The sequence below is a fragment of the Bos grunniens genome, chromosome 20 (assembly GCF_055505025.1).
Source record: "Bos grunniens cultivar Pamir isolate PY7600 chromosome 20, Bosgru_T2T1.0, whole genome shotgun sequence".
Taxonomy (NCBI): Eukaryota; Metazoa; Chordata; class Mammalia; order Artiodactyla; family Bovidae; genus Bos; species Bos grunniens.
The window spans coordinates 34,863,352-34,883,720 of record NC_141184.1 but is presented as its reverse complement, the minus strand read 5'-3'; the positions used below and the strand labels follow the sequence as shown (position 1 = coordinate 34,883,720).

Sequence of the window (20,369 nt, the reverse complement as noted above, 5' to 3'; positions counted from 1 at the left end):
TTGAGACTTTGTAAAATAGTGTTACTAAATATATAATACATCTTATCTTTCACTCTTCTCTTGCATAGTTTCTTAATATTCTTTAATCCTCTGTTAATACAAGAAATATTTCCTTTAATTAGAAAATGATTTTGTTTTCACAGTTGTTTAATTGTCATATAATTACATAAATCTTGGTCTATTTTTCAGTTTCTATGAGGATTATATATAGATTATCACCTAGCTATGACTTTAGCTTACCAAGTGTTTTTTGTTTTTTATCACTCTCTCATACAGTTGGAAAAACCTGGTCCAGTAAAACAGTTTTAAATGTCAGCTCAGTATTACTCAGAATCAAGATTTTTTTTTAAGTTAGTAATGGCAAAAACATTACATTTGTTATTTTGTGTATATTTTAAATGGTCAGGTAGCCTATTTAGAAACAATAAATTGTAAGTGTTTTGGTCATACACTATGGCTTTCATTAAACTCTTTGGAAATAAAGATGTTTCATTTGCTCTTTCTACTGAAGAATGAATAGGTCATGGTTTTTTAATTATGTGGTTTTATATGATTTTTAAAAAAATCTTTTGAAACAAGTTTAAGGAAGAGGGGTTGAAATCATTCTGCCTTACATCCATACCACCTCAGACATGCAGTGTAACTGCATGATGGGCGTGTTCCCTCCCATCAGTAGAGCTTGGCTCACCATCGACAGTGACATATTCATGTGGAACTACGAAGATGGGTATGTATTTATGGCTGGTTTGCTTTAGCATGATTAGATTTAAATTATCTTTCTTGTAACAAGTAGTCTACTCATTAGAAGCTGCCTGGCTTATCTTTCATCCAAGTCAGTGCTTCTCAGTATACATACTCCCTGGGGATGGGGTTAAAATGTGGATTATGTTATGGTCATTCTGAGGAAGACCTAGGGACCTGCATGTAACAAACTCCCAGGTGATGCTGGGGATCCGGGTACCACTCTGAGTAGGAGTCTGTTTCCCAAACTGATACCCTGTAGTAAAGAGAGTCTATCAGTGATTCTTTGAGAGATAGTATGACTTCCTTTTTTTTTTTTTTGATTTGACATTTTGAAAGACCTGTTTTCCCTGCATATCTATGTGGAGTGGCAGGTTGTTAGTTTATCTTAGCAGTGTGTTGTTATTCTGTGGGCTTGACCTTGTGTAAATTAAATGTATATAAAAGGGTCTGAGTGAAGGCCCAAAGCATTCTTGCTTAAAGTTTATTGATGTGCTGCATTTTTTTTTGGCTGTGCTGGGTCTATTGCTTCAAGGGCCTTTTCTTTAGTTGCGAGGAACAGGGCCTTCTTTAGTTACGGTATGCGGGCTTCTCATTGCAGTGGCTCCTCTTGTTGCAGAGCAGGGGCTCTGGTGCATGCGGGCTGCAGTAGTTGCCACTCCCAGGCTCAGAGCACAGGCTCAATCATTGTGGCGCTTGGGCTTTGTTGCTCCATGTGTCTCCTGCATTGGCTGATGGATTCTTTACCACTGAGCCACCAGGAAAGCCCTGATCTGATGGTTTTACTCTTGGCTATTTGGAAAAAATTTTTGTCTTCCGTTTCTCCATCACATTATCTTTAGGTGAGGGGTGAGATAACTAGAGAAAGTTCTGTATATATAGTTGTTACTCTTGCTCCTAAGTAATTAATGTACTTGTTAGAAACACACATACAGTGTCATTGAATCAAAACTGATACTACTTGAGAACTTGAAAGTTAACCAATTTTGTTGGCTGGGGTTTTTTTTTTTTCCTTCTTTAAACTTTTCCTAGCTATTTTTATTGTTGAAATGGTATATGTCATAATAGCAGTGATATAATATTGTGATTATTCTTCATGTATCATGCACGTTGCCCCAGTTTGCTGTATTACACATATGTATTCATTTTTGCACTAAAGAATAGAACCTTTTAATTTAGGCATTGATCTCTTCAAGAAAACCTAAAAAAAAAAATTACGAAATATATAGATGTGAGAATAATTTAGTTAAAGAGGGTTTCCATGTTAATGAAAATTTTTATATTTCTGTTGGCATCTAACATACCCATTTAACAGCTACATTGAGCTTATCATGGATCAGAGGCCATTGAGTGCTTGAACAGTATTGAATAAGATAAGCGTAGTCCCTGCCCATGTGGAAAGTCTGGTTCAGCCTTACTGTGTATTCTTCTGAGAGGGTCTTCTTGGACCTGCCACAGCAGTGGATTGCTGTCACTGGAGACTTGCAAACCTGGGGAGGATATTTGGAGTGGAAACCAGCATTCCCCCTTTTCATGGTTTATGTGTAGCTTTAAGCAGACCTTGTGCCTCACTCTTGACACTGAAACAGTTCTGTTTGCTGGTTCTATAGTCTTTTTTGTGTATGTATATATTCTACAGTTTTAAAGAGTAGTATAAGATAAAAGCTTTTCTGTATGTATAACATGTTTTCCTTCTAATATCGACAGAGGAGACCTTGCCTATTTTGATGGGCTTAGTGAGACTATTCTTGCTGTGGGGCTTGTGAAACCAAAACCTGGTAAGAATTAAAAATAGAAAGATGAAATTATGTTTGTATATCCTTGGATTCCAAATATTTTAGGACTGTTGGAGATCATATTTTAGGTACTAAATTTCCTGTTGAAGTTTTGTTCTGAATTTTAATTAGAAATATAAAAAGTGATTAGGAATATTTAACAGTTTACTCACTATAGTATAAGTGAGTCTGCCTTCAAAATTGTTAAATTCTTGAATTTTATCTTGCTTTTTATTAGTCTTTCTTGATTTACCTGAAGTTTCTTGCATTATACATTTTCCAATAATTCCTGAATATAATGTAAAAACCATTTTTAGTCTGTGTGTTTTCTTAGTCCCGGTAGCCCATGGACATGAGAACAGAGTACAGAATAAATCCTAAGAGAATTCACAAGCATTGTTTAACCTAAAACAGATTTCATCTTCAGTACGCTAGGTGTTTAATCATGGCTACTGACAAGCAGAATTGATTGATTTAAATTTAATATACATCTCTTTAAAATACATCTCCCTATAGAAGGAAATAATAGATGAGATTCACTTGTTTACAAGACCTTAGTAGGAATTTTTGAAGTGTAGTCATTTGAAATATAGCCATTTTGAAATTATACTAATTCACATAAATATAAACGTGCAGTTTTATGCACTGTTTTTATGTGATTGCATTGGACATATATTTCCCTTACATAGAATTTTATAGCAGCCTTTACTGTGCTGTATGTTTCTGTATTTTGTTTCTTCATTGAAAAGCTTGTTCATATGAAAGTCAATAGCTGTTCCTGCCCGCTATCATAATAAATACTAATTGTCCATCTTAAATAGTTAAACTTTGTTCTCCTCAAAAGTAATTTTCAGTACAAAATTGAAATGGGAGGTCTTTGATAGGACAATAAAGGTGTTATCTTTGATAAATTTTCATAAATGTCAAGCTCCTTTAAGTCAAATTCTGAAATATTGGGTATATTTTGAAGTCATTTAGTAAAATGTCTGTCCTTCAGCTTTATTGATGTGAATCTTGAAACACAAAATTGTGACCTTTGTCCCCCTTGGTATTCATCAGTGAAAGTAAAACCAAGTGATGGTAGAAGCTTTGTTATGTTTTCTGACATTTAACACCCAAATGAATACATACAAAAAGATGTCCATTATCATAAGATACATTTGCTTTTATTCTTATCCGTGACACACTAATTTCTGGATATTATAGTATGGAGTACATGTACCATTTCATACCACTCCAGACTTTTAAAATTTAAAATTTAAACAGTAGTTTAGCATGAATTAACATTTTAATATTTTGTACTTGGTTTACTGCCTTCTCTGAATCTGTGAATTTATCTGGCTGTGATCCTGAAACTTATTTCATCTATAAACTCATTTCTGTGTCTGTGAGTTTGACTATTCCATGAACTTCATATGGGTGGAATTATGTAGTATTATCTTTTTGTGACTGGCTTGTTTCACTTAGTATGATGTCCTCAAGGTTCATGACTATTGGAGCATATGTCGGAATCTCCTTTTTAAGGCCTAGTAATATTCCACTATATATTACATACTACATTTTGTTTACCCATTTATCAATTGACAGTAACTTGAGTTGTTTCTACCATTTGGGTTTTGTGAATAGGATTATGAACATGAATATAGAAGTGAAGTTTAATTTTAATAAACCTAAACTGTTTTATAATGTAACCCTCATTTAAATATCATTAAATGCTATAGTGTTTGTTTCAAGTTTTTTTTTTAACTTCTATTTGCTTATTTAAATGAACACAGTAATGTTTTAACATCAACATTAAATTAGGTTGACACTTTTCATATACCAGTTAATCTATTGTGTTTTTTTGTCACTGAGTTGTGTCCAATTCTTTGCTCATATTAAAAGTGACCATATTCTGTTAATACTTAAATGTTGGGTATTTTCCAGAAAATAGTCCCTAACTCATGTTTACTTTATCTTAGGCATCTTTCAACCTCACGTACGACACCTCCTGGTTTTGGCAACCCCTGTGGATATAGTGATTCTTGGACTCAGCTATACTAATTTGCAAACAGGTATAGCAACTCACATGTTGTGTTTTTTTAAATAAAAATATGTTGCCCAATTTAATATTATAATTGAAAATTATTTTTTTTCAGTAAGTTAACTTTCTGAGCTCTTTGCTCTTAGGAAAATAATACTTTCCTATAGATATAATATCTTTCAGATTAGTAACTCCACAAAAGAATTATTTTGGATTATTTGCCATGTTAATGTACCTTTCTAAAATGTCCAATGTAAAACAAGGGTAATAGAAGAGAAATAGTTGCCACTAGTAATTATTCAATAATGCCTTCAATGTCTTTTTTTTTTTTTTTAATTTAAGTGGCCATTTTAACATACGGAACACAGAAATATACATTATTCTTTCCCTTAAAGTAAGATGCTATCAATCAATTTATTGCAAAAACATTCAGTGGTTTCTTTTGCATTCTAGTAACATTTTAGGTAAGATAATATTGAATTTCGGAGACTCCAATGAATGAATATTGGGAGGGTAAGAGATTAAAAAAAATAATTAATGATTATTACTGCCATATCCCTAGGCTTTTTTTTTTTTTGCAAAATTTAATACTTTGGTTTAGTTTTTTTGTTTGATGTTTTACTATGTTTTCTATATATATGCTATATATTTTATATATGTTATACATACATAGTGAAGATTCTATTTTAACATGAATTATAAAATTGTTTATAACAGACTATAGTAATTTTAAAACGTACATTTTACATACATTTTTGAAATTTTTTAGCATATCATGAATTCAGTAAGAACATCAATTCTGAAGACAATACACTGATTGTGTTAAACTTTTAAAGAGTTAGTAAAGTGATTCCTATATTCTTCCTTTTAGGTTCAGGAGTTCTCAATGACAGTATGTGTGGTGGAATGCAGTTGCTTCCAGATCCCTTATATTCTCTTCCTACTGATAATACTTACCTTTTAACAATAACTTCCACCGATAATGGCAGAATTTTCCTGGCTGGAAAGGATGGCTGTTTATATGAAGTAGCATATCAAGTAAGTATGGCATTTATAAACATTTTTTTTTCCTCCCTCTTGATGGGGTATGGATTGGTAAGTTTTTGTCTTTATTTTCTAATTATATAAGTACATTAATATATTCTTATGGAAAGTGGTCAAACATACAGTTTAAGTTGTAGTCCTTCATGGCTACACTATACTAATAAAACCCAGTCCTCTCCCCAGAGGTAACAGCCATTATTGATTCTTTATATGTTTTTGTAGAACATGATATAAAACATCTTTGAGTACTGAAGTGGGTTGGCATTGCCTTCTCTGTTTGAATACCTATAAATATGTTTTAAAATATCTATGCGTATGTATTTGTGTGTGTGTATACTTATATATAAACATATAGTGTACTTCTGTGTATGTTTTTACTTGGATTATTGCTTATGTTTTGTTTCCTAATTGACATTTTTCTTTTTTTCTTTGTTGTTTTTTTGCCAAGTCACATGGCTTGCAGGATCTTAGTTCCCCAGTCAGGGATTGAAACCAACCCCAGCAGTGAAAGTGCCCGAGTTCTAACTACTGCCCTGGGAATTCCCCATAATTGGCTTTTTTAATTTAATTTTGTCTTGAAAGTCTTTCCTTGTCAGTATCTGGTAGATAGATAGATATTACGCTTTGTGATTGGTGCATGATTGTCCATAAAATGAATGTACTGATTTATTTAACAGCTCTTTTCTTGATGGACTTCTAGGTTTTTATTGCATGTTTCACAAATAGTGGTATAAGTGTTCTTCTGCAAGCCTCCTTGAACACATGTGTAGATATTTTCTAGTGTGGAGACTTAGAATTCTAATAGTTGTGTTGTCATGTATATGTATTTCAACTTGTATGTTTTCCTTATTCCCTATTACAAGTTGTAGACTCTGTGATCGTATCCCTTTCCCCTCTCTCCTCACTGTAACACTGGCGTTTTCAAACTTACTAACTTTGACCTATCAGAAGAAAAGTGTTTTGTTTTTTTATTACTAGCTGGGTTGAGCATCTTTTCATGTGTTTTTGGTCATTCGTGTTCTCTCTACTCTGAAATACCTTTGCTCCAGTTGCTTTTTTCCCCCGCCCTTTAACTATATTGTTGCCTTTTTCATAAGTTAAGGGGTAAGAAACTGACAAGACAAATGTTCTCATAGTCATACAAGGAATTCATGGCAGAGATAGGATTAGAACTGAGGTTAGTTTTTTATGTTACATTGTATCTCTTCCTTACCCAATTTCTCTTGATTTTGTTCACTTTATAAAAAGGTTCTGTTACCGATTTAAGTATGGCAAAACTCAATGATTGAGGGGCTGACTGTAGATTATGATGGTGATGGCTACTATTTTTTAAATTTCCATTTAGCAGTAGTGTGAAGAGTTAAAAATACCTCTATCCTATGTACTTTTGACACTTATAAACTATGGCTATTATTTCCTTGCTTGCTTTCAAATAGAAATTTTTAAGATAAAGTGAATTTATTAACATAGCAGTGTTGAGGTTGCTGGAATAGACATAGCTGGTTTAATTGACAGCAGTGATTTTAGTTAAACACATTTTTAAAATTTTAATTACAGGACTAAGCTCAGTACTTACTTTGAATAGTATGTCTTTATTTACAGTTATTGGCATTTCACTAAAATTTGAGAATGCTTGTAAACGGGTATATAGTAGTTGCTGTGATGGGGGTACCTACCTACATTTACAAGTCTTCTTTCATTTTTTTCTTTTAAGGCAGAAGCAGGTTGGTTTAGCCAGAGATGTAGGAAAATAAACCACTCAAAGAGCCCGCTTTCTTTCCTTGTTCCTTCATTATTACAGTTCACATTCTCAGAAGATGGTAAGTAGAAAATAAATTTGGTAAACAAAAGATTTTAACAAATTATTGACCTAACATTTTCTTAAATTCTTCTTAATTGAAACAGTCCGTATTAAATAGAATTTGTTGTATATTTATATGGTCTTTTAAAGGGAGAAGAGATGATAAAACAGAGACAGCGTGAGTTTTATTCCCAAATTCCTATAAATATAGCACCTTAGAACGTGTGTCTACTATAGCTCTGTGTACTTAAACCAACCATGTCTGTATATGAGTTAGACTTACAGAGATTTAATACATGTTTTGCCCCCTCTAAAAGAAATTCCCAGCATAAAATGAATATATCTGAGTTTTTAATGAGAGATATAGTCAGGTAAAGTAATTTTAAAATGCTTCAGTAAGGTAAGATAGAAGCACCTAAAAATGTTAATATGACTGAATTTTTAAATTATTTAAACAATGATATATTAGAAGTTTCTTGAAGGACTAGACCAGGTAGAACTATTTTACATGTTTTTAGCATATGGTAAACTAAATGTTCATTAAATGTTTGTTAAAAGAAGGAATAATTTGAAACCTGGTTTTGGTTTGGCTTAAACAATTAATTTAGAAGACAGAAAAACTTATTTATGATGCTATTAGCCCAGTCACAGTATTTGATATTTGCCTTTTTTTTTTTTTTCACAAGATGTCTGACCTAAATGCTTCCTAGCTTTGTTCTGGTGCAACTTTCCTAAGATTTAACTACAAAATAGCAGTTTTAATTTGCTATAAGCAGCTACTGTGTTTGATTTGTTAATTGCTTGGATTTTTTTTTTTTTAGATCCTATTGTTCAAATTGCAGTTGATAATTCAAGAAATATTTTATATACACGATCTGAGAAAGGAGTAATACAGGTAAGACTAATATTTTGCCACCATATAAAAGCGGAAGAATATCCCTGTTTTTAAGAAAGAAGACCTAGTCACTCTTGGCTTTTCTTATGAAGTCTGTGCTTTAAAACAAAATCCCAAACCACTTCTTATGGCACTAATTTTATGAAATTGTAAATCTCTGAATGTTTTCCTACCTATATGAAGTATCAGAATTAAAGGACTTGTAAAAAGGAAAAGTTTATTAAAAAGATCATTTGTAAAATGTATACAGTTTATAATCATGTTTAAGTGGGTATAATTTTTTATTCACAGGTGTATGATTTGGGCCATGATGGACAAGGAATGAACAGAGTTGCCTCAGTGTCACAGAATTCTATTGTCTCTGCTGCTGGTAATATTGCTAGGTAATATATAACTTATTGTCAGACATTTTATTTACGGGCATAATTATATTAGTTATATGCAGTATACTAAAACTACTCCCTCTTCAAAATATCTCTAGAAGGTAAGGAATGTTGGAGGAAATGACATTCTATTTTATGTTTGAAACAATTCTTAAAGATGCTTCCTTTTGTTCTTAAGTTGGATGGTTTGAAACGTAAGGCGGACTGACTGGTTTTTCAGTGAAAAGGACACCTTGACCTGTGTTTTTCCTTGGAGTTTTAAATTATGCTCTGAATGGTCTGTGCAGGCATTACAGATATTATGACTAGGAAACCAGAAATCTCAAAGCGTGTCCCTGTTTGTAAATACTCCGCCCTTTTAACACATCTACATAGTAATTTCGTTGGTCTGATAAGTGACACAAGTACCATTTGGGAACACAGAATTTCAGAATTGTATTATTCTCACTGTCTTCTTGGGGAAATTGAAACTAAGAGCTGTTACAATTCGCCTGAGGTCTAAACTCCTAAATAAGTGCTGAGACTCAGCCTAAAAGCCAAGTCTTCAGACACTGTGCACTGCTGTTTGCATATGTCACAATTGACTTAGCTGCAGAAATTTTCTTCACATAACACCCGACTTTTCAGCTTCTGTTGTCTGTGTGTCTGGGTCACTGCTGCGGTCAGATATCCTAGTGATAGCATGGTTTCTTTGCTCCTCAATGACCAAGAAATTCTTTAGGCAGACAATTTAAAAGGAAGAGTTTTTTTTTTTTCCCCCAGTTTTTTTTGGGAGAGTTTTTCACATCCACAGAAAAATGAAAAAAATAGCATGATGAACACTGATATACCCTTTATCTAAATTTACCAGCTGTTAACATTTTGCTTCATTTGCTCACTGTTTTGACCTATATGGGGGCTTCCCAGATAGCACTAGTAGTAAAGAATCCACCTGCCAATGCAGGAGACGTAGGAGATGCAAGTTTGATCTTTGGGTAGGGAAGATTCCCTGGAGGAGGAAATGGCAACCTACTCCAGTATTCTTGCCTGGAGCGTCCCATGGGCAGAGGAACCTGGTGGACTACGGTCCATGGGGTTGCAAAGAGTCAGATAGGACTGAGCATATGCACACACACACACAAACACACCCATACACATGACCATATGACTTTTATCCTTATGTCCTTCACTGTCCGTATCCTAAGCTCTTATATACTGTATTATCATTACCACATCTAAAAAATGAATAATTTTATAATGTTCTAATTGTATAGTCCATATTAAAATTATTGTCTCCCACATCTTTCATAGCTGTTTTTCTTTACATTTTTCTCCACATTCAGTCATAACTCATGAGCTACATTTGTCATTAGTTTGTCTCTTTAATATAAAACAGACGACTTATTGCCCTTTTCAAATGTTAACATTTAGGAGGGCGGGACAGGAAAGTTATTAGTAGCATATCCCAGTTTCTGAATCTGTCTTATTTTCCCCTTATTTATAGATTCAGGGTAATACTATTTTAACTAGTATTACATGATGTGAGCTTCATAGAGCCTTACATTGAGGCACATAATACCAGTTTTCTTTTCTTTTTTTTTTCCAATTTTCCTATTGATTGATTAACATTTGATTAAGATGGTATTCACCAGAGCTCTCCATTATAAAGGTTCACTTGTTCCCCTTCTTAATCTTTGCAATGATATTTTAATGTTCTAGAACAACTTGTTGAACCACTTACCCAATGGACGTAGCCTTCTCTTATGGTCTTTGAAAAAAGGATTACTCTTAACATTGTTAGTATGAAAAACACAGAATCGAGGAGTTTTGTTAGTTCTTGCTGCTGTTGCATTGCTTTCTAAAAACTAGTCTTAAACTATTTTAGCATATTTAAACATGTAAGAATCCTGGTGGAATGTGTTCCTGGTAATAATTTAGTAGATACATTTAAAACATAAAGTTCAGCTTTTCTTTCTTCTAGGACCATAGATCGTTCTGTTTTTAAACCAATTGTTCAAATAGCAGTGATTGAAAACTCCGAATCACTGGACTGTCAGTTACTGGCTGTCACACATGCAGGTATGTTGTTGTTTTATTTGTGTGCTATTACTGCGATAACTTTATGATCTTCAGGTTTGGAAATGTATGACTGGAAATGTGTTTCTATTTCTGTATCTGTTTTGTCAAGCTATATTTATAATTCATAAAATGAAGGCTTTTGAAAAATCAAAAGATTCCTCAGGCTCTGTCTTCTGATTTTATGGATGTAAAACCAGGCCTGAAAGGTAAAGTGGCTATTATTTAGTGACAGAGTCTGGTCTTAAAGTCGTAGACTCTTTCTGGTGAAATGTGTTGATTTATCTCCCAGTTCCAAGTGGTGTTGTCTTAGAAACCACTCCAGCTAGTACAGTATGTGGTGATTTAAGATCAGTCAGGAAAATGAGATGTGACTTTAACAGAATTCTCTGTTTTTCTGTGGAGTTGCTTCAATACTATATATACCTTGTATCTTTTATTTGCTGTTAATGACAGATAATTTTATTCCATGATCAGGTGTAAGGCTGTATTTCAGCACTTGTCCGTTCAGACAGCCATTGGCACGGCCTAATACACTGACACTGGTCCACGTCCGCCTGCCTCCTGGATTCTCTGCATCTTCAACTGTGGAAAAGCCTTCAAAAGTACATAAAGCTCTTTATAGTAAAGGTAAATTCGGAAATACTGTCAGATGGGATATTAGATGTTTAAAGTTTTAAAATTAGATTGCTTTGTGAGGCATTTGAAAATAACAAGGAAACTTCCAATAAAATTCAGAAAATTTTGGATTTTTTTATCCAGTTTTTTTATCTGTTTTTTTTTTTAGCTTTTATTTCAAATTTTTTAAATGTCAGTTTTTTCATTGACATATGACATTCATATATATAAATATATATATATATATAAATACTGTAGTTTTTAATATCTAAGTATTTTTAAGTTGTTTTGAACTTAAAAAGTACTTGTATATGAACTCACTGGTCAAAATCAGTGTTACATCCATTGTGACAGACTTTGAACTTTGTTTTTTCAGGATGGTTAGGAAAACTTGAATGACTTTTCTGATACCATTTGTCCATGTCTTCATGGACATGGAGAATTTTGCATCCAGGAGTATGAAAGTTTGATGATGAACTCTTGGATTCATAATTAACTTTAAAAAATGAGATTCTAGTTAAACATCAAAACTAGAAAAATCTGTGTGTGCTTTTCTCCAGTGTGAGAAAGCATCTGTTAGCTTATTTTGATTTTATAATAATTTTAAAGCCTTTTCTGTACTTATTCTACTATGTCTTCTAATGTTTTATTTTTCAACACCCAAATGAAACTTGCCTTTACAAATGGAATTTTTTCAAATACATTGTAACATGCAGCTTTACAGCATAATTGAGATACAGTTTTTAAATACCATAAAATTTAGCCTTTTAAAGTGTACATTCTGGTAGTGTTTAGATTATTCACAGAGTTGTATAACCATCACTGTTACCTAATTTCAGAATGTTTTCATCACTCCTAATGTTTCATCATTAGCAGTCACTCAGCTGCTAATGGGTAAAGAGTTCCTAATAAGAAGTCCTTTTGCCATCCTTATGCCAATATCCCACTGTGATTACTATTGCTTTGTCATAAGTTTTAAAATTCCCATTTCAACATTTTTTTTTCAAGATTCTCTTGACTATTCTAGAACTCTTTAATTGTCATATAAATTTTAGAATCAGTCTGTCAATTCTGCAACTAAAAAAAAACAGATGGGATTTTGATTGTTGAAAATATAGATGAATTTGGGGGGTATTCCCATCCTATAAATATTGCCTTCAAATCCATAAATGTGGGATATCTTTCTGTTATAACCCCTTTAATTTTTTATAGTAATATGTAAGAAACAACAAATTTTGCATTTCTTGACTATATTTCTAAGTATTATTTTTGATGCCATCATAAATAGAATTAAGTTTTAAAGCTAGAAATCTATTGAGGGAAAATATGGTGGTTTCAGTTATGTGCATGATACAATCAAATTTCAGTTTTTCAAACTTTATACACTAATTTTAAGAAAACATTTTCGTGCTACTTGATATAAACTATTCTCAATTTCTTACAAGCTAGTTACATAACTTAATAATTAATTAGGATCCCATCACCTATAGTCAGCCAATGGACTCAAGTTTAATATCACTAAAATCAGAATGAAGGGAGCAAATCAATGGGAGGAATTGGAACTGAGCTTAGGAAAGCATATTTCAAAACCAAACTATAATGTCAGCTAATATTGCTTAGGTAATTCTTTCATAGTACATTTATCTCTGCCATTCCACTAGTAACTTCCATCATTTTTATTCATGGAGTATTTGAATTAAACGGTACATGAACTCTATTTCACTGAATATTACATACCATTGATTGTAAGTCAACAATTTTTTATGTACTAAATACTTTTAAAAATATAATAATTAAATTAATAAGCTTATTGTAAACATATACTAACTTTAGAAATGTACAAATAAGTTGTATTTATCTGAAAGAAATAATGTTTACAGTCTAGAACATTTAGTGATGCTACCCTAGCAGTGAGTATATGTCCTCTTAGAGGATTTATTCTTTGTTTATTTTGCAACTTATTTACTTATAAAGATTAATATGTATATTTATGTATCCATACTAATGTTACTAACATTATTACGATTATTGTGGAGGTGTATTTGACATCCTATAATGAGATTTTATGTATTAAACTTTTAGGTATTCTGCTGATGGCAGCCTCAGAAAATGAAGATAATGATATTTTGTGGTGTGTCAACCATGATACATTTCCTTTCCAAAAGCCAATGATGGAAACTCAGGTGAGTTATCTTGAGAGATTTTAAAGAATTTTTTACATAATTTTAAATGAAAAACAAAATTATGAGAAGCTTTATCTTCCGATTTATTACTGTTTGCTTCTAATAATCTTATATGGTTAGCAGTCTTACTGAAAAGAAGTATATACTGTTAGTTCTTTGTTTTTCCTAAGATGAGAAGTCAGTATGGTACTCAGTAAAAAAATCTTTAAAGAAAACATTGGAACCCGTTTAGAATATTTTCCTAAGGTACCTGAAAATAACTATATCTTTCTGACATTATCTTTGTCCCATTTGAATATATTTTTAGTTATTATGAGGCCATCTATTTTAGTTATGACTTAGAATTTTATTCTGTGATCTCTTTAATTTGTAGTTCCGCCTAAATATTTAACTTTTTTCTTTTAATTATAGAAAATTTCAAACATATGCGAAAATAGAATGGTAAACTGAATCCCACATTAAGGAATTACCCTTCACTCCATCTTGTTGATCTCTTTTTCCCGCATATACAAATGTATATAAATGTATACATATGTATACGCATACACAAATGTATACATATATAAATGTATATATGTATACAAACACATAATTGTGTTTTAAAAGTAAATATTAGGACATACTCCATGAAGTCAATGGAGAGGTTCTGGGAAAAAGATGTGGCCCCCGCCTGTCCTGGCCCAGCCCCACATCTGGGCCACTCATCCCAGCCCTGAAGGTGCTGAGAAGAGGCCAGAGATGCTCACTCCTCTGAGTGTCCCCTGTTCCACTTCCATCTATCCTCCTAGATGCCCTCACATAGCTCCTGTTACCTGCATCTGGAGGCTGCTGATCAAGACAGATCAACCAACCCCCACTAGGGTCTGAATGTCTGAGAGTCTCTTTGGAGCCATCTCTTTAAAGGCATTTCAGCTCTAGTTGTTACTGCCTGCTTTTGGTTATTCTCAAACTGAATCTTCTTGTCAGGGGAAGTAGGAAAATGTGTGTGTAGGTGGATGGAGGAAGACCCCAATCCTGGGAAGGGGGAACATGGTTTGAATGGGCTCTTCCAAGTTTCTGATGTGGCCTAAGCAACTGGGGTAAAGGCAGGTAGGTATAGCGACAAGGAGCACCTTTCTCAGATTCTTTTCTTTATCCTTTAGGGTTTACTGAGCACATAGTGTATGCCTCATTCTGTGATAGACTGTAAGGATTCAGAACTCGGGAAGATATAAACCCTGTCTTAATGGGAGCACAGTGTTAGAGGGTGCAGGTTTGAAATCTGGCTCCATTTTCTCAGGGCAGTGACTCAAAGGATTTAATATGTCTCTGGCCCTCAATTTCCTCATCTGTAGTAGTTTTAATATTAATAGTACCTACCTCTATGGGGTGAGAGTGGGATTAAATGAGTTCATGTGTTCAGGGTGCTCAAAATACTACCTGGCACATAGGAAGTACTCGATAAATGTTAGCTATTATTTGCTTTTGTTTTTAAAATAGGTACTATCATAGTGACTCAGACGGTAAAGCGTCTGCCTACAGGGCTGGAGACCCGGGTTCGATCCCTGGGTCAGGAAGATCTGGAGAAGGAAATGGCACCCCACTCCAGTACTCTTGCCTGGAAAATTCCATGGACGGAGGAGCCTGGTAGGCTACAGTCCATGGGGTTGCAAAGAGTCGGACATGACTGAGCGACTTCAATGTCAGTACATCATATCACTTCATCTGTATACTTGAGTTCTCAAACAAATGTGGACTTAAAAAACAAATGTAAATATAGCTCATGAACATTAATAATCAAATTCTGGTCTCCCCAATACAGCTATAAAAGATATTAGGACGTGGAAAAATTCTGTATTGACTGGGCATTAGATTGTATTAGAGAAATGTTAATATTCTTATATGTAAGAATAGTTTTATGGTTTTGTAAGAGGACATCCTTATTTTTAAGAGATGCATGCAAATATATTAATATTTAGTGGTGACATGATATTCATAACTTTCAAATAGTTCAGTTATTCAAAAAATATAGAAAGAAGAAACCAAATATGGCAAAATGCTATCAATTGTTGAATCTGGGTATCAGGCATATGGACATACAGTGTACTTTCAACATTTTATTGATGCTTTAAATTTTTTATAATAAAGTATTTTAGAAGACCACCAAGATACTTTTTTAAAAAGAATATCTTAGTTTAGAAAGCAAATATACCTTCAGAAGAGAGCAAAACCATGTGTCAGGAAATTTGAGCACTGAACCCTACCAGTGTAGATCAGTTCACCCCGGAAAGAAGGTAGAAGGTATATAGTCTTTGGTTACTGAAAAAATTGTAGTTATAGTATATACTATATCTAGTTTATCTTAAGAAAAATTTGCCTTTTTCTTCTGGTATGAAAAGATTATTTACTATCATAGAAGATGCTCAATCAAAATAATGGGTATTAAAAAATTAAATACTGACTTTTGAGAATATTCATCCTAATTTATTATTAATTTATTAAATCCTACATTTATTCAAAGACTGTATCCTTTTTAGAAGATTTTGCTTTATGTAACTTTAATTATATGTATACAAAAATTTATTTCTTCTACATAGATGACTACTCGTGTTGATGGTCATTCCTGGGCTCTTTCTGCAATAGATGAGTTGAAAGTAGATAAGATTATCACACCCTTAAATAAGGATCATATTCCAATAACTGACTCACCAGTTGTTGTACAGCAGCACATGTTGCCTCCCAAGAAGTTTGTTCTCCTCTCAGCACAGGTACGTGCATATCCTGTTAAGGCAGAGACAAAAAGAAGCCATATTTAACATTTTTGTCCAAGTATTCTGCGATAGTTGCTTAATAGAGTCATTTACTTAAGCACTTAGGAATATTTACTCTTAAAATATTCTTCAGGAATAGTTATAAATACCAAAAATGCAAAGTAGTATACAACATTTTTTAGTATTTATTTTTTGAGTACTAATGCATTGACAGAATTCCAGTGGTAAACCGAGGGGTATACACAATAAAATCTCCCTTCTGGTTTGGGTCCCCTCCTTACAGACTCCCATGTCATCAGAGTTTGTATCTTTCTAGAGATACGTTATAGATATACCAACGATACAAATATATTTATTAACAAATAATAGCATATGTGCTGCTTTTTATGTTTCAAAGAAATATTTTAGACATCTTTCCATACTGATATTAGGACTTTCTCATTCTGTTTTATATTTAAAAGGCATTCCTTTTTATGGATATACCATATTTAACTAGGTCCCTGTTAATGGATCATCTTTTGCTGTTAAAAATAATGCTACAAACTTGTGCATATATAATTTCACATGTGTGAGTAGAGCTATAGAATTGCATCTTCTGGGTTAAAAAGTATTTATCAGTTTGAAAGATGTTTCTGGTTTCCCTGTATACATACAGTCACCATCGGTGACTGTTGAGTGCCTATTTCCTTACATCCTATACAAGTACAGTACTCCATCCTATTAAGAGTGAGGTTGTCGGTCTTTTCTAGTGTTTATTTTTCTGTGAATTGTCTGTTCCGATTCTATACCTACTTCTCTATTAAGTTTGTCTTTTTGATTTATAGAAACTCTTTATATATTTAAGGGAACTTTTTGTGATTTAGGCTCAAACATTTTTCCTGGTTTGTCATTTGATTTTCTTTATTGAGATTTTTTTTTTCCCCATATGAATAGGTTTATAAGTAGTTGAAATATTCTGTTATTTTGGGGGATTTCTGCTACAGTTTTTTTTTGTTTTTTTTTTTTAAAAAGCTTCCACACTCTAAGTTCATGAAGTCTTTCACCCATAGTTTCTTTTAGTACTATTCTGTTATAGTTTTATTTTGTCCTTTCTGTTTGGAATTTATCCTGGTTTAGGTATGAATATGGATTCAGCTTCAGTGTTTTCTGAAGTGGATGTACTTGTGCCTTTGTGATTAATGGATAATCTAATTTTGATCCTTTAGTTTGAGGGGCAGCTTTTATTATATATTAAATTCTAGTATTTACTTGAGCTTGTATCAGAACTTTCTACTTTGTTCCACTTATCTGACTATTCATGTATTAGTACTGTGCATTAGCTAAAGGTCTATAAAGCTTCACTTTTTAAATTTTCCATATGGATATATATAGATCTAGGGTGACTTGGGAGTTGAAATGTAGATGAGATGATCTTTTTGACCAGTGTACTTTGTGTTCTTGAAGTTTTTTTGTTTTGTTTTTTTTTAACATAGGGTCCGTTGCTACTGGCCATTCTTAGTAAATCTATTATTCATCTTTTTATCTAACTTCTTAGGGGAGTCTTATGTTTCATAAACTTAGACCTGTGGATCAACTGAGGCATCTACTTGTAAGTAATGTGGGTGGAGATGGAGAAGAGATTGAAAGATTCTTTAAATTACATCAGGTAACTGCAGTTTTTTTTTAATGTGCTGATATTTTAAACAATGAGAATGATAGCTACCTTTTATATAAGTTAGGATCAAAATGCTAGGATTAATACTAGTCTTCCTTCTTTGCTTTAATCATATATGTACTGGTGTTTGGGAATAGGATTAATACGCTATAAGGTTTATTATGGTAAATGCTCATATTTTCTATTCTGTTGATAAATTCTTATTAAAATGTACTAGTAAGAGTGTGATGGTCGAATTATATGTCAAATGTATTTTTATTAAAGGACAAGACATTTATAGATAAATATGGATAAAATGGTAACCAACAAGGACCTGCATTATAGCATATGGAACTCTGCTCAGTGTTATGTGGCAGCCTGGATGGGAGGGGAGTTTGGAGGAGAGTGGATACATGTATATGTATGGCTGAGTACCTTTGCTCTTTACCTGAATTTATCGCAACTTTGTTAATCGTCTATACCACAATACAAAATATTAATAGAAAGTTTTCTAAAAAGTAAAATAAAGGATAAGACATTTACAGATAAATAACTTTTTTTTTTTTTTTTGCTTAATGACATGAGGAAAAAGTTTGGGGTAACAGTGATGGGGACTTTAGTATTTTAAAACCTTAACTAGAAGTGATGAGGTAATACTGGGAATGCTTAAAGTCAGGAATATCAGACCAAAGTTAAATATACACACTCTAGATTCAAACCAGCTCCACCATCCGAGTGGATTACTTGAGTTCTCTGACTTCCATTTCCTCATGTGTAAAATATGTATTAAATTATAATATGTAACGTGGAGATTAATATGCTCTAAACTCTTAAAATAGTGCCTGGCAGATAGCAGGTACTTAATAAATGTTAGCTGTTGTTGTTTTCTAAAAGATTAAAACACCTTGAGAAAAAAAGGAGGTGACTACACCAGAAACTAAAATAGAATCTAGATAAAAAGAAAAAGAGAACATCCTTTAATAGTGGTGCCTATGAGAAACTTTAAGACCAATAGTGTTTACTTCTCCTTTTTCATACCCGCTGCTTTGATTCATTCAGTAAATATTTATCAAGTACCTGCTCTGTACACAGATTTAAACACTGGATACAGCAGTAAACAAAACTTCATTCAAAATGTTTTATGTTTATTTTAAGGGAAGATAATTTTTTTTTTTTACAGGAAGACCAAGCTTGTGCAACTTGCCTTATTCTTGCTTGTTCCACTGCTGCCTGTGACAGAGAAGTATCTGCTTGGGCTACTCGGGCTTTCTTCAGGTATGTATGTCCCTTTTCTCTTGTTTTTGGCCACTTTTTTTTAATGGATGCATTGGCTAATGTGGTCGTTACACATTAACTTTAAAGTAAACATTTAAGTGACCATATAGACAAGTTAGTAAAATTTATTTGCAAAAAGATGAAATCTGGAAAGGTGATAATACACCTGGAAGCACCTTGAGCATAATTTATGCATTGTAACCCTTTCTCTGGATTCTGTTCTCCAACTTCTTTTGTCTGATCTTCTTTCTACCTCAGTTACTCTCATTTGTCTTTTCTACTTCCTCTAAGACTATACCAATTCTGCTCTATGTGTATCATTTGCATGGAGAGATTCTGCATCACTTCAAGAAAACTTGGGTATCAAAGAGATATTGTTTGGAAAATATTTAGCTAAGAATAAATTTAAAATGCAATTTTTTTTAAAAGAATTTTTTGAGTAGTCTAACCATAATTCTAGTGTGGGAATTATAGTACCATACACTCATTAAATAAATTCTATGCTTCACAGACCCTTTTTTAGAAATTGCCAGAGTTCCTTATAATTCTTCTTGGTAGCAGTTTCAAGTCAACATTTACTAAATAAGTATTTTATTAGGTATCTATGTGTGTATTTCACTGTCAGCATGATGCATTGAAGTCACTAACGTTTAAAGCATTTATCCTGAAGCTAAGCAGGACTTGAAACAAGTCCAGCTTTTAAGATGGATAGTTTCACTGAATAAACTCAGCCCCTGTTGTCATAAAAATAGGTATGGTGGTGAAGCACAGATGAGATTTCCAACCACTCTCCCCACTCCGAGTAATGTCGGTCCCATCCTGGGCTCTCCTGTCTACTCTAGTGAGTATGAAACACTGAAATGAAACTATTTCTAACAGAGCTTGAATTTTAAAAGCTTTGTAGCATATTTTAGGGCTTCCCAGGTGGCTCAGTGGTAAAGAATCTGCATGCCAAGGCAGGAGACACAGGAGATGTGAGTTTGATCCCTGGGTCTGGAAGATCCTCTAAGAGTGGGAAATGTCAGCCTGCCCCAGTATTCTTGCCTGGAAAATACCACGGACAGAGAAGCCTGGTGGGCTACAGTCCATGGGGTCACAAAGAGTTGAACACTGAGCACACACAGTAACATATTTTAATGGATAAAAAATTTTGTTATGTTTTCTTTTCTGCTACTGGATTGTTAGGGAATAAT

At 33.2% G+C, this 20,369-nt stretch overlaps 1 protein-coding gene across 1 annotated transcript in view; it reads left to right on the top strand.

The window, feature by feature from the left end:
• Positions 1-20,369, top strand: part of NUP155 (nucleoporin 155) — a 51,282-nt gene that overhangs the window by 4,517 nt on the left and 26,396 nt on the right. Inside the window, exons 3-16 of the mRNA XM_086361476.1 lie at positions 631-727; positions 2,449-2,519; positions 4,478-4,570; positions 5,411-5,577; positions 7,298-7,403; positions 8,206-8,279; positions 8,571-8,662; positions 10,623-10,720; positions 11,195-11,347; positions 13,418-13,518; positions 16,095-16,265; positions 17,803-17,913; positions 19,082-19,176; positions 19,929-20,017. Of these exons, the coding sequence (XP_086217602.1) occupies positions 631-727; positions 2,449-2,519; positions 4,478-4,570; positions 5,411-5,577; positions 7,298-7,403; positions 8,206-8,279; positions 8,571-8,662; positions 10,623-10,720; positions 11,195-11,347; positions 13,418-13,518; positions 16,095-16,265; positions 17,803-17,913; positions 19,082-19,176; positions 19,929-20,017 (1,518 nt within the window). The remainder of the gene's footprint in view (positions 1-630; positions 728-2,448; positions 2,520-4,477; positions 4,571-5,410; positions 5,578-7,297; positions 7,404-8,205; positions 8,280-8,570; positions 8,663-10,622; positions 10,721-11,194; positions 11,348-13,417; positions 13,519-16,094; positions 16,266-17,802; positions 17,914-19,081; positions 19,177-19,928; positions 20,018-20,369) is intronic.